We start from the raw sequence: 15014 nt of genomic DNA on the forward strand, positions 1-15014 counted from the left end.
GCTGAGCAGGCTGTTAGTTCTACTGGTTATACCAAGCCATGAAGGAGGTAGGAGAAGAAAGCCAGAAGAGCTAGCAAGCCCCAGTGAATGGCCACTGCACACAAAAGAGAGATCTTACTGCAGAGACCTCGGCCTGGAGACCAGCCACTCTTTTTTTCAGGTCCTCCCCTTGAGCCTCTTTGGCACTTAGCTCTTCCTTCAGTTGCTCTACCTGTCACGACATTGTTATGCTTTTAAATATTTATTATTTGTCAGCTCCCAGTCAGCCTGTTCCAGTGTAACTGACTGAAAGTGACAAAGAACTGAACAGAAGGATCAACACTGGTCACTCATTTTCTCTTCCATTCTTCAGGGGGTCCTCTCAAAAGTTTAATGTCTGTGTCATTTCATAGAGGCTGACAAGAATTTGATTATGAAACAGAAGATATACAATTATGGTTATGTTTACATATGTCAAGTATGCAGCACTTATCCCAAGGGTTTTGAAACTGCAGTTCATAAGGAAATTACAACAGGAAAAAGAACATACTTCACCTTAAGAGAATAATGTTAATTGTCAAGCTACAGCCACAAATTACTTATACAACGCTGAAAAAATAAATGCTGTGCAATTACAGAACAAGATGTGAGGATTGGAGATGGCCATGAGTCATGAGCAAACAGATACCAAAAAGGAACAAATTTTCTGCAGGAAAGTAAGAGAGCAGACCAGGAGACAGAAGAGAAATCAAGCAGCTGAGTAGATCTATAGACACAGAGGGAGAGGACAAGGGGAAATTGAAGAGTTGCTAACAATGAAAGAAGGGAAGAAAGAAGAAAAGATGGAAGGAAGTGGTGCTCTAATCTCCTCCTCCATTCCTAATTTGAACAAGGTGCCCTTCAGTTCCTAGAAGCAACCCAGTGGGATAAGGAGCAAAAACAAGAACAGATGTGGTTATCTCGAGGTGTTTCAGTGAACTGGTGTGAGGCCAGAGGAAGGAACCCATCCTTAGCACTCATATCCATTTCAGGGCAAGTAACTCTGCTTCCTCCAAGACATTTCACCCAGCATTCTTTTTTTTGACCAATAACTTCAAGTAGGACAAATGCAGTGGGTTACAATTGTTCAGGACCCAGTAGAGTAATTTTCAACCTCTGTTCCAGGGTTTGTATACTGCTTGCAGGGAGTGCACATAAGCTAATTAAGAAAGGCAGGACTAGTCACAATATACTTAAATTTACTGCTCAAGAGGGCCTGAACCTTCTCTAATTAATGTTAGGACCCACTAAAAGACTGAAAAACAAAGAATGGATTGACTTCTGCCTATAGACAATTCAATAGCCAGTGTCCATCTTTACACCTGAGGAGCAACGTCTCTCACTGCTGTATTTGTCCTGTGTTCCAAACAACAGAATTAATGTCAGCACCACAACTGTGGTAGACTCTGCTCTCATGCTGACTCCAATGCTGGAAGAAGGAGAGTGTAATGGAAAGCCATTATTGTGACAGTTCACCCTCTTCTCAACTTGTACATAATGGAAAGGCAAAACAGTTGTACAACAGTGACAGCAAAAAGAAATATCCTTTTTTAAATGAACTGCCTTTGGAAAGACATCAGATCAAATAAAACCTGAATCAATAATGGATTAGCAAGGAGGAAAGAAAGGGAAAAGGAAAAAACATAGGAAAAAACATAGGAAAAAGATCAGTGTGACAATAAAAAGAAAACTTGGGCCACTGATCTTACTGAAAAACCATTATCATATTTTCAATTAATGTTTTCAAATTTTCAAAATACTTCAATTCAAACTTTTCTTATGTATTTTTAAGTTATTTTAGTGGCATCATGGCCAGGTACTAAATCAATTGTTTCCCAGCATTGGACTGGGAACCCAGACCATAATTCCAAACTAAAGCACGCACATTTCTCTCCCCTGTTCCCTCAGCTCAGTTTAACACAGAGCTGTCAGCTGTTTCTCAGTACCTTGTTTTTCATGAATTTGGAATGGCTCCTGTACACCTCCATTTGCTTCATCTCCTCCTCACGCTCCTCCGTGCTCAGGGCTCCGTTGGACTTCAGCATCTGAATCTCCTCCTCCAAATCCCGGAGGCCGCGCTCCATGGAAGAGATTTTTGAATCCTGAAAGTGATTAGAGGAGATGGGTAAAGACACACAGTTAGCTGATTTTTGTTAACATATAGTTGTAGCAAAACAAAAGGAGATAAGTGTCCAATAAATTACCTGCCCTTGAAATTTACTTAGGAAGTTCTTAGAGATATCAGTGTTCAAGTCTTTACATATGAGAGCTCAGATACTCATTTTTCAATTTAGTTTTTACCTTTCAAGGAAAGCAAGAGTGTAGTACTGAAATAAAACCTGGTTCAGGGAAGAAAGCCCATGTATGATGAAATAAATAAATAAAGGAACACGAGGACATGTTGCCTTTTCAAAGAGAAATGTAATTCTAATTGAATGGACAGCAAAATGTGACTGCAAGAATGGTAAGAAATTGGGTTTGTGCCACTAGTTAATTTAAGTGAGGTCATAAATGGGGGACAGCAAAGCACCATAAGCAAGGAAAACATGCAAGAATCCATTATTGATTGGATAAAGCAGTAAAGAATGCTGGCTCATATGTACAATGGATAAAACATTTCAGTGGGTTAAAAATAGCCATGTGGAAAAACAAAGTCAATCTATCATTATCCTCATACAGGATGATCAGAGCTATTCATTCTGTGTACCTGGTTTACTGTTTCTTTACAAGTCTTTGTGTTAGGACAGCAAGAACAGATTCACACAGCACAGAGCTCCATGCATACTCATGATCATGGCTATGCATTCAGGAACTATTATCTCTTAAACCAGACTGTTTTTTTCTTATTTCATTTTCCCAAAATATTTAGTCTTTCCTGAAAGACATATTTGATTTGAAACTATACTACAGACTTTCATAAACAAAACCTTTCTAACTTTTTCCTTGATAAACAAAACACAGCTAAACAAAATGCTGATTTTTTTTAATATAGGTTTTCATTCATGAGATGATATTTTTAGAAGCATCATTATGAAGATCTAACTGGATTTCCTGATTAATGTTTGATACTTACATTAAAATTGATAAAGTGGATTTTTGCAACAAAAAATTAGAGCTAGTAAGGCAAAATGATATGTTGAAATTGATAACAGTATTTATCTTCAGTGCTCACATCATTTCCCAGAAATGTCCCTGTGTTTCTCTTTTGATAGCAAAGACACCTAATGTTACCAGATGGTCAACTAGTTTCCATTACTATGGACCACAAAGATGACTAATAAAAGAGTGATAGCAAATGAAAGATGGGATATAAATAAGGAAAACACTGATAGAGAATGGAAAAAGTTGCAGGAGGAAAAAAGGAAGGAAAATAAAATAAAAAGGAGGGATACAAAATGGAAAAGAACAGCTTGCAAAGACAGTTTCCAGTTTTTCAACTCCATTTGTCCAAATCCTGTCTGATGTACTTTATGAGCAATTCAATATGAAATATGACTGCATAAAGCTGTGTAAACCACACACTTGATTATGGCTCCTGAGCTCTTGGCCAATTGCCATCAGTCCATTAAATACTTACACTAATGGCTTAAGAACTCAATCACAAATTTATCTAGAAAAGTTAGGTTCATGATGGCATACAGACATATTTCTAGCTGTATGACCCATTCTTTAAGTGGGTGTCAAGTTTGCTAATACACAGAATGCAGAGCAGTACTTCAAACGTTGGTAACATAAAAAGAAAAGAGCCCACATCATAAAATCCCACAAATCTTTCATATTAACCTATCATTCTCGTTCTTGTAATATAATGAACTTTGGGTTAACTGCAAGAAATCTGTATCTGCTGCTGCAGGCAGACAGAAGACAAGTTTTTACTGTGTCTGTCTCTTCAGTGATCAATAGTAACAAATAAAACAATAATAAGGGAGAATAAAATAGTAGAAGCATATGGTATTTGGTAGAGTCACCTTCCACATGAAAACCCCATTTCCAGAGAACAAATTCTTCTGCTGCCCATGCACAACAACCATTTACCTTCATCTCAATAACAGTTTGGAGAGCCTTTGTCTTGGCCGTGTCGGGAGCGTTCTCAAATCGACGATGGATTTCCTGTGCCAGCAGAAATGAAAGCAGGAGTTAGACTAATGGCAGGGCCCCAATAAAAACATAATTACTAGAAGCTTCTCTTTCTAATACACAGCATAACTCAATGCTGCTTTTTGATGCTGCCAGTCCACTCATTTTATCACTTCTCATATCACAGAAAGGATTGCCAAAAGCTCACTCAACAGAATCCCAGCCACAGGTAAAAAGGCACAGCACAAACTGCACCTTTGGCTCCCCTCTTACTCAACATAAGCTGGAAATGACAGCTGGGTCTACTACAAAGCTCCATCTCCCTGCTAAACTAATCTGAACTCTTGATAGCTTCTCATGGAAGACATACACATAATGCACTCCACTAGAGGCTTACTGAAAACAGCAACACTGAGGTTTCTATTTCAGCAAGTTATAAGATGCAGCTGTTGTTAACTCTCTTTTTCCAGCATTTTTTACCCCACAGTGGCAACATTTAACTATAGAGGATGAAAAATCTTTCTCCAGGCTCTTGGCCTTGAGCACAGCTGAAAATACATGACTGTACAGCACACTGCTCCAGAGGCTCAGGGGATGCAGACAGGAGGATACAAAGTCCAGTGATATTTCTGTTGATGTAAATTCACAGCAATATCATGCACCAAACTGCTTGCTAAGGGATAAAATTACAGAAAGCCGAAACAACTTGTTCTACCATATAAAGCTGGGGTTTCAAGCCAGCACATGTAAAAAGAGGAGAAACAATAAAGAAAGTATTAACACACTTTCACTCTTTGCCTTCAAACAGTATTGTCCTTACAGCACACTCTCATGTTTACTGCAGGAATGTGAGTTCTGTTAGAATGTTCATCTTATGCACCAGAAAAATACTTTGGTGCCCACAGAGCACAAACTGTGATGCCAGTTCATCTAGCAATGAATTGTCATGTGCCCACACACACAGTTTATCCATCAACTCCCCTCAAACACCTGAAAAACAAATCCCAAGAGACATTTACAAATTGGTATTTTTCAACAGAAATTGTGAAGAGTTAAAATTTTGTATGGCAGTCATCCATGCCAACTAGGTCCAGAAGATTAATTATTTGAATGAAAAAGGTAAAGTTGCAGAGTATTTTCAAAAAACACTGAGAACATTGCTTGTAAGATTGTGAAGTTCCTACACAGCTCTGAAATAAGCAAGACTGAAATGTGTTGTGACATGCAAGGGCCACAAGAACCTTGCATAAGTCTGGCATAAGACCATTGGCATAAGTTGATGTCCGTGAATGGAATAACAAGAGAATCCAATAGAAGGTTTCTCTGGTTGTAAACATTATATTTGTGTATTTTCTGAGAAGCTATTTTTACAAGCGTGTTTGCAGTGTACATTGGTATTCTCTGAAATTAAAAAAAAAAAAATCCTCCTGAAAAAATAAACTTGAAAATCCCTCTAAACATATTTGTTTCTCCTCGAGTCAACAGAAAACTTGAGAGCCTCGGCACAACTATTACCGGCACCAGAGTGGAGCAATACCATTATTACTCTACTTACCTGTACCTACATTCCCAAAAGGGATTTACTCAAAGAAATTAAAACAACTCTTGTGAGCTTATAGCAACTGAGAAAACAAAGGATAAGAAGGTCAAAAATTAACATGCCATAAATGTATTTTGGACACTGCACTATTTTTATTTTAGTGGTTAGGTAATTTCCACTTGTGCAGAGGCACTGTTTCTGACCTGAGAATACAAAATCAGCTGCTGCTATGGAAATGGGATAGGTGGAATACACAGTAGGAGAACTGCATGTCTGTAAAGGGATGCTGACACAACAGTGTCTGCTTCCACCATTGCTCAGTGTTTTCCCAAAGAGAAAATTCTCCTAAGCTCCTCCTTGAGAAATGCCTCTATCCCCTCTATGTGAAGTGATGATCTGCACTTCAGCAAAGGCAATGTCCTACTTCTATTGCCTGAAGTAATTCCGCTGTGATTTGGATGACATAACCTGCTGAAAAATAACACCTCCCAGCCCCTGACTGCACAGGAAGGGCTTAATTTTGGCAACATGCCTGTGATCCTGGAGAGTCTGGGAAAAAAAAAAGCTACAGGCAGACGGAGCCTCTCTGGAACACAGAGTGAGGGAAAGCAGTGCACATATTCCCTTCTTAATTAGGAAATACAGGCTGCATCCATGTGGCAGAATGGAAAAACACTAATCTATCACATCTCGGATGTGTTCAGATTCTGTTGTGGACACACCTCCCATAGATGGATGAAAATAAAGATTTCAACCGGTGAAACGGGATTTTGTGCAATAGTTAAAAAAAACACAGAGCCACACACTAATATCAGGATCAGAAAAAGAGAAAACCAGTCTTTTATTCCTTGCAAGTTATCCATTCTGATAAAGTAATACAGAATTTTTCCTTTACTTTAACATATTAAGAACTTCATTATGCAACTACTATTGTTTCCTAACAGGTTAGTAAAGTTTAGCATCATTGCACCTTTGAGTGCATATTAAATTATTACAAAAGGGGGTGGCTTATATAAATCACTTTTTATGTTATGATTGCTTTCATATATTCAATAACTCCATTTAAAAGTAATAGCAAAAAGGAAAAACGAAATTATAGAGTTGCAAGCAATTTGCACCAAAGTACATTCATAGGAAAAAAATTCCAAAACTGGTTGTTCTGTCCAAAAAAATCTTGAAGATTCAATAACTAGAAACTGAAGGCTAGAAATAGTCAGAAGTTCTAAACAAGGTGGAAACCTTCTTCAGAGTTGGGGTTTAGATATTCTTAATTTAAAACTAAGATGAAATATATCTTCATTTTCAAGAAAATCTACCACAGAAAAAGATATGAACTAAAGGTGTGCATCATAATTACATCTGCCAAGCAGTCCTGCAAGGCAGCACAGTGCCCCTATGAGGAACAATACTCTAATTTTCTGGTCAGCATAATTACATAGAATAGCTGATGAAACACACTGACAACACTGAATATGTAAAGAATAGCTGTGATAAAGTGATTTGAACACACCATAAATAGTTACAAAGTCCACGGGTTTTTTTTTTTTAAATAATTCAAAATTAGAGAATATAGCTTAGAATTGAAGGAGTCCTCAATACTGAGCAGTATTATCACTGTAAATTATACACAAGTGCATAGTAATGAGGGTTGAATTGAATCCAAACCTTTTCCTCCTTCATAAACTGGCCATTGTTATTCTCCCAGTTGCTCCTGTGTCTGATTTTGCACAGGATTCAGGACAAACGTGAAGGTGCACCTTCAAACAATTATGTTTTTATAGTGGGGGAGGCTATATGCTTAAAAATCCAGCAACTTATCTCTCAGTAGCCACAAGACAAGCAGTTTCCCAAGCCATAGAGAACATGCCTTCCATCTCCTGCCAAACTTGCATTATCAGGCAGCACATTCACATAGAGAGCAACAAAAACATACCATTTCATACTTTATTTTTTTAAAAAAAATCACTAAAAATATTATGTATAATTAAAAGCATAGTCATGATTCTGTATTTCTTAAAATTTTAACTGTACTATTCCTATCTTTGAGAAATCAATCATGATGTCCTGTGCTGGATCTTTGCATCACTCATTGGAGAGTTTTTACTAAAAACTGGTTTAATTCTCCAACCTTATACTCTAGACCTCACTAAATGAATGTTATATATTTTGTACTTAAAGTTTAGTCTCCCAGATGGCTTTTCTGCCTACCTAGATTTCAGCAACCTAGTTCCAATTAATTACAATAAAATGCAAATGTTCCAACAAAAGGAAAATTTTAGGAGCATCCATCGGCTCAGTATTAATGATCATTGTTAATTAAAAGAATTATTAGGTAGCTATAAAAGATAAAATAGGTCTTTAGTTGTGTAGAAGGACAAATCATACCTGACTAACCTGATTTTCCTCTACCTGTCTATGTGACTAAGTGGGGGACAATGGGTGTTCCGTGTCCCAGGGCCTCCAAACATGCCTGGAAACAAATTTGTGAGCCACAGGCTGGGTAAGGGGATAACAAAGCTGGTGGTAAATGAGCTGGGCCATCAGGCTCCAAGCCTGGTGCTTCCCCCTGACAACCCTCAGTGCCTTCATGATCTGAAGAATGGGACAGACAGCGCTCCCAGCAGCTTACAGATCTATGGAATTTGGGGAAACATGAACTGGACCAAGCTATGTGTCCTTGATGTGGAAAAAACCCCAAACCAGCCCAACTGCACCCTGGGCTGAGTGAGAGTGAGCAGCAGTGCAGAGGCAGGAGGGGGGAAGAAGGTGTTCCCCTGTGTGCAGCCCTTGGGACCACTGTGCCAAATTTTGGGCTCCCCAGTACAAGAAAGGCACTGAAAATCTGCACAGAGTCTGAGAGACACAAGATGCAAGGGGAGAGAGTGAGAGAAAAGTGTTTGTTCAACTGAAAAGAAAATACTTGGGGAGAAACCTGATGCCTGCTAGAACTAACTGGAAGCTGTAGAGATGATGGAAACAAAAGTCTTTTCTGAAGTGGAAGGATGACAGGCAACAGGAAGAATTTCCAGCACTGAAAATTTAGACCTGCTAATATGAAAGAGATTTTACCAGGAGAACAACCAAATGCTGGAGCAGGTGCCCAGGGAGGCTGTGGAATCCCCCGCCGCTTGAAATTGCTGGTTTGAGCAGAAGGTTGCATGAAATAACCTGTGGGAGAGCCCTTCAATCTGCATGACTCATTTATATAAATATCTTTACTACCTGGTGCCAGAAGGTGACTGGATAGTACCACAATTGTTTAGTTTCAGGATTTTGTTAGGCTTTTTTTTCTAAAAGTGCTCCATACCAATAATTTTAACTTCTATTTCAGCAAGATGTAAAAAAGAACTGAAAAAAGAACATATAAGAGTCCTGGAGAATTTATTTCATTGCTATTAGAGTTTTTGCTACTAAAATTATATAGTTATACAAGTCTGGAAGCAGTAATCACGGCAGTTCCTTCGGAAATTATTTCTGCATTTTTCCACTTGTCATTTCCTGCATTTACAAACCCAATCAACATAATTCCCTGAAAAAAACAAAGTGACTTTATTCACAAAGAACATAACTTTGAAAGATGTGCTGGCAATTGCACACACACTGATAATGGAGGGTGCCAGTTGCTTTGAAGCTCAGCTACCCCTGGCTAAAGAAACTCATCTCTCTTTTGCAATTGTATTAATCCATTGAGACGATTATTTCTTAATCCAATTAAAACCTCAGATATTAGGACACTTAAGTTTGTTAATTAAGGCATCAACTAAAGTGAAAATTAAAGCACAGCTTCCTGCTCATCTCAGCATTTCAATCAGCAGGAAACAAAAGCAAAATCCCTCAAAACTTGGGAATTAGAGTAAAAGCAAGGTAAGATGAGAACTAATTCAAACCATCCAATTAGTTGTAAGTAGCAAGGCATTGTGATGAAATCTGACTACAGAAGTGTGAATTCAAAAGCTGAAGAAAAGTCAATTAAAAATTATATCTTAGTCTTGTAGAACTACATTTACATGTGTGCTGTAATAAATTTTTTCTCTTTCCTCTTATTTAAGGTGCAAACACACCCATTTTGTACTTAAATTAGCTTCCAACTTGGTCATAGTACTTTTGGGTTTTTGTCCTTCAACTACAAAGTTTGACATTTGTGGAAAACTTCCACAAATCTCACTTTACTAAAAAATAGTGCAGGATAATGTGACCATCTCCAAGGAAAGCAAACCTAGGAGGTAATTTGTAAACAAAGCAAAGCATGTAACATGTATTGACAAAGAAAATCTTCTAATATAACAAAACATCAAAAGACGTTGAAGTTTAAGCATTTTAAACCCTTAATCCCCAGAGAGATTTATGCATTGTTTCACATACTTTTAAAAATCCTATCTGAAAGGTATGGAAGTGCTGAAATGAAATAGTAAGAAATCCTCCTGTATGTTGAAGCATAGCCCATTCATAAAGAAAAAAATTGTTTTGAAATAAGTACAATAATTAAATAATTTATCCCCCCCATGCTAGAAAAAGCATATGAAGAAACCTACTGAAATTTTATTAATTATTTCACTTTGATGAGACCAATATTATAATACAGAAAAAACATCCTGACAGATGACTGGAGTTCTGCTTTTTTCCATTTACTTAATACCCACACATTATTTAACTACTGTATAAAAATCAGAAATTTGCCATGCTAGAATAAGGTCTTTCAGATTTTATTGTCATCTGGGAAAACAGAAAACAAATACATTATTTTCCAACTTCTGAAGAATTAAGAAGCTACCAACCTCTGCACTGAGGAAAGCTGAAAATCATTTCATACATGTAAAACATTTTAATTGTCATTCTCACCTAAGGTGACACACAGAATATTCCAAACTGGTATACCAAAAATGGTATTTTCCAAAATGGTATTTTAAAAAATTTAAATGCATAAAAACACATTCAAGTTGCAATACCCCTTTTGTCAAATTCTGACCTACAAAACCTCAGTATGTTTTAAAACTACTTGCAGACCAAGCAAGCAATTCTAATAAAGACATAATTATTTAAATTATCTTGATTGAAATCACTTCTCCCCTTGCCATTTGCTTCTAAAAGGTCAAAAGCATGAAGCAGCAATAAAAAAGCAGAAACTTCATTTTTTACCTCATCAGAAAGATATGATGGTAGTAAGAGTTCCAGTTACTGAACCTATCTACTCCTGCAAAACAAAACTTGTCTCCTGAAGTATCTCATTTATGTTGCAAAATCTTGGCATGGGACAAAAGTGTTCTTTGAATTAACTCTAATTGCTCCAATTAAAACTTCTAAATCCTCCTCTGAGCCTGGAGCAGAAAATGGTAAGAATTTTAACACACCCTTGGAAAAATAATTTGTTTGCAGAACTTGTCCCAGCTCATTAACATCCAGTCAGACAAGAGAACCAAGCTCCCTGCACTGGGCACAGCTCAGCAGGGATGGGACGTGCGGATGCCACATCCCTCCTTCCTCACTGAGCTCCTTGCTGCTGCTCTCTGGCCAGCTCAGGACCAAGTTTGGGTAATCTAAGTTCAAACACACCTGTGAGACAGGCTGGTGTGCTGTGCCACACCTCTGCCCACGGGAGACAGAGCAGGGAGCGCTCCCAGGCACTGGGTGCTGACTCCTGGGATGGAGTGGGCAGCTTGGCTCCAAACTGCCACAAAGAGGGGTCAGTCCTGGCAATAAAGCCATCCTAGGTTCACAAACAGCACTTTGTGGGGTTGCCATTTCAGCAAACACTCAAAAAAGGGAAGAAATAATAGCTTTTTCTGCCACAGCCTCTTTCCTTAAGCTCATTGTGGATGAGTGTCCTCATGAATCACCCATTTCAGGGCCTGTTTTACATACAAAACCTCCTTTATTTGTTAAGCACTCCATCCCTAACTCCTTCATTCAGTTTTGTACTCAGCTAGAATACAAATCCATCTTGTTTGAATGGGCCCAATTACTAAAAAATAAAATATTAAATTACAGTCAAAACTGTAATTTACTACCAAACAGTTTCTGGACACAAAGTAGAAAGCTCCTGTCAGTTCTTCCCTCATTGCACACTACTGTAACATGCAAGCCTTGACTCTAGAACTGCATTCTGAAGAAGAAAACCTTCAGGATAAACAGCCTTCTTCCTGTTTCCAAATAAATGTAGTCAGCCATCTATACTTACAGTCCTTGTTGGACTGTCCTTACAAATCTGAGTCTGCCCACAGTGCTCCAAACATTTGGAACACCAGGTGTGGATGCACTCACACCATATTCTGCTCTGATATCTGGGCTATTGATCTATGTAACTGAGAAAAATCCATTTCTAATCAGTGCATTTAGCACTTTGGGGAGTGGGGAGGCTGTCAAAAAGAACTCAGCAAGCTTGGATATTTTTGGAACTATGGACCACCACTGATAATTCTGCAACAGGCAAGTCTGGAACACAGAGGCAGCTCGGGAGCTATTCTGGAAGCTGCAGTTCAGCTGCTGGATTTCATCAAGTATTTCTTCCTGGTATGAAAATCATTTTGTTTTTGAAAGTTAAGTCTAGAATACCAACAACAATAATTGTCACAAAGACTGAAGAAGGGGTATTCAAAATAGCAGCAATCTTTTAATAAGCTACGAGGCATAAGCTTGTTTTCCAGGGTAGAGGAATGTGATGCAGCCACACTGCTATCTGCTGAAGTCAGGGCATTCTGATGTTCAGTGAGATATTTAATTATTTGTGTTAAATGAGAGAATGTCCTCTGTATCAGTTGCTGAATACATCCTCTGCTGGATATAGTAACTTTCCCATGGACTTAGATGAATAATTTCTTGAGGTCCTCAGAAGTCAGGGCAATTGGGAAAAGCCCAAGAGAGTCAAATTGCTTATGGAAATACCTCTCAGCAGCTGCTGGAGAATCCATTTTATAATCTGGATTTGGGAGACTGAGACAGTGCCCTGGGAGGTGATCAAAAATATCTGATGTCTTTTATATGAGGAACAACTAAGCAGCATTGGATTTTTCAGACTAGAAAAAGGAGTAACTCGGAATGGATGTAACAACCTAAAATGCTGAGTGGCACACAGTTATAATCTTATCAAAACCACAACTTTGATCTCTCTTAGAATTTATTCTCCTTAGGAAATTCATGCAATTTTTTTGCTATTATTGTTAATAGCAAAAGCTGAAGAAATCAATTAATTCTCAAGGTTTAATTTTCAAGGTCATACTGCTGGCCACCGTAACTGCAGTGCCTGCCCAAAAAACTGTCTGATGATCTTGAGTCTCAACATCACACTTTGAATTACATGTAGGTTTTGAAGTTGGACAACGAGGGATACCTTTTTGCTTCAAAACGCAGATCTTTAATATTATTTCCAGCAAATATCCTATCAGAAATCTAACACTCTTGCAGAGTCAGAAACAGTGGATTCTGGCATCTCAGAATTTCTTTTGCTAAGATGGTCGGGACTGCTATTAAAATTTTCTACTCAGTTAGGAAATGAAATATAAACTGACCTTCCACACTCTTAAGAATCCCTTTGAGATACTAAAGCTTCCTTTAACAGCAGTATTTCAAGAAGAGTTTAGCCTGCCTTCCCAGATACTGGGAATGCCAGATATAGAACCATCAAGAAAGTAGATTCATTTCCTCAAAGCAGCTCAAAAAATCCATCATTAGTATCTGGGGCAGCAAAGGGCTAAAATAACCTACAACTACGGAAATACAGATGGACATAACAGAAGGTCAGCTGAGGAAGGTGATGCAGACACACATAGCAGGTGACACACCTAAGAGAGACAATTGCCACATGTGAAACATGGACAGCAGCTCTGAACCACGTCCTGCAGAGCATCTGGGTGCTCAGGCAGTCAGCTGCAAGTTCCTCTGATGTCCTCCAGCCTGCCAGAGCCCCAGGCATGAGACTTGAGTTTGATGCAGGTAAGTCTGAGGTCCCTCAGCTCAGCCTTGCTCTGAGCTCAAGGACAACACTCAGGTACAAACAGAACCATTCCTGTTGTCCCTCTTGTTCCACAAGGAGATAAAATGGCACCACATTTTTGAGGCCACAAGGGTGCTCAGCTTCACAGCTGGATCCCACATCACATCCATAGTTTGAGCTACAAATTACATTATACCCAGCTTACACTCCTCAATGAATCAGCACCAGGCAAGGAGCAAGGAGTAATTAATTTTAAACATTTGATAAATCCCATTTGTCCTTTCAAGTCAGTAGGTCATCTCCACCTCCTCTAGGAAGTACCTTACCATAAAGACTAGCATTTAAATGACTGATGATTTCCAAATATGTATGAATGGAACAAGAATTCTTATCCTGCAACATCTACTCATCTGCAGCAGGAACGAACGCAACCGCATTCCTCCAAAATTGCACAGCTCCTGCCAGCTTTTCATTTATGTTGCTGGACTTAGAGCAGAAACAAATGGAAGCCATTTGAGGCTCTTCCTGAAATAGTTACAAGAATTGGAACAGAATTATCATTGGTTGCTAAATAAAGGAAAAACTGTAGTGCAGAAACTCTGGAATCATATTATCTTCACTCCAGACACTCAAGAGATTACTGCTCTAAAAAAATAAATCTGGCCTAAATCTGGCTCAGAAATGCAATGGGCTCCAGCTTTCTTATATAAATGTTTGCAAGAGCACAAGCACTATGGGTCAGGCCCTGCAAACATATGAATAAGAGGTATTAAGAGGAATTTATGTGCTGCATACACTCATCTCAAAAAAACTCTTCCAGGCCTTGCTTTCTTGACTTCTTAGAGAGGGGCCTTAAATCTTGTACACCCACAGAGCTTCCCAAAAAATGCTGAACCATGAGACAGATACCAACGTGCAGAACAGGTCATTAGATTCATACACATGGTAGATAAGAATTCATGCATTCAGTTGACAGATGTAAAATAATCTTTAAACAGAATCTTAGCACTAGTGAATCCATGTATACCCATATTTATCTGTGCATCTACACAATCCATGCTGAATTACCAGCCTTTTAGAAGTTAATATGCGGTTACTTTAGGAGACTGGCTGACTACAGGAAAATGCATTTAAAAATATCAAAAAATGTAACGACACTGGCTACACAGTAACTCATTTTCCTTCATTTATTTTCCTTTATTCTACTAAAGTATTTGTATTCTATGTAGACTATATTTTGTTATAATTAGTTTAAAATTATTAACAGTGAAGAATGTCTGCCACTATACTCTTTTCAGGTACAATACAGACACAACAATAGTTAGAGAAGGCGTTACTATGTGTACAGCAGTGTCCCTTTAAGAAATCTCTTTTTTGGTTGTGCATCCAGGGCAGCTAATAGTTTTATCAAATACCCTTCACAGCAAGATGACTGTTTCCATGGAAACTGTT

General features: G+C 38.3%; 1 protein-coding gene across 13 annotated transcripts in view; it reads right to left on the bottom strand.

The window, feature by feature from the left end:
• ERC1 (ELKS/RAB6-interacting/CAST family member 1) overlaps window positions 1-15014 on the bottom strand; it is a 271066-nt gene that overhangs the window by 196285 nt on the left and 59767 nt on the right. For 9 of the 13 annotated variants that reach the window (XM_064736111.1, XM_064736137.1, XM_064736129.1 and 6 more), the window contains exons 4-6: window positions 4054-4128; window positions 1965-2120; window positions 128-211 (exon numbers count right to left, since the gene is read on the bottom strand). In XM_064736111.1, coding sequence (XP_064592181.1) covers window positions 128-211; window positions 1965-2120; window positions 4054-4128 — 315 coding nt within the window. The remainder of the gene's footprint in view (window positions 1-127; window positions 212-1964; window positions 2121-4053; window positions 4129-15014) is intronic. The other 4 variants (XM_064736157.1, XM_064736148.1, XM_064736207.1 and 1 more) reach the window with 1 other exon arrangement.

Source organism: Zonotrichia leucophrys, chromosome 1A (assembly GCF_028769735.1).
Source record: "Zonotrichia leucophrys gambelii isolate GWCS_2022_RI chromosome 1A, RI_Zleu_2.0, whole genome shotgun sequence".
Lineage (NCBI taxonomy): Eukaryota > Metazoa > Chordata > Aves > Passeriformes > Passerellidae > Zonotrichia > Zonotrichia leucophrys.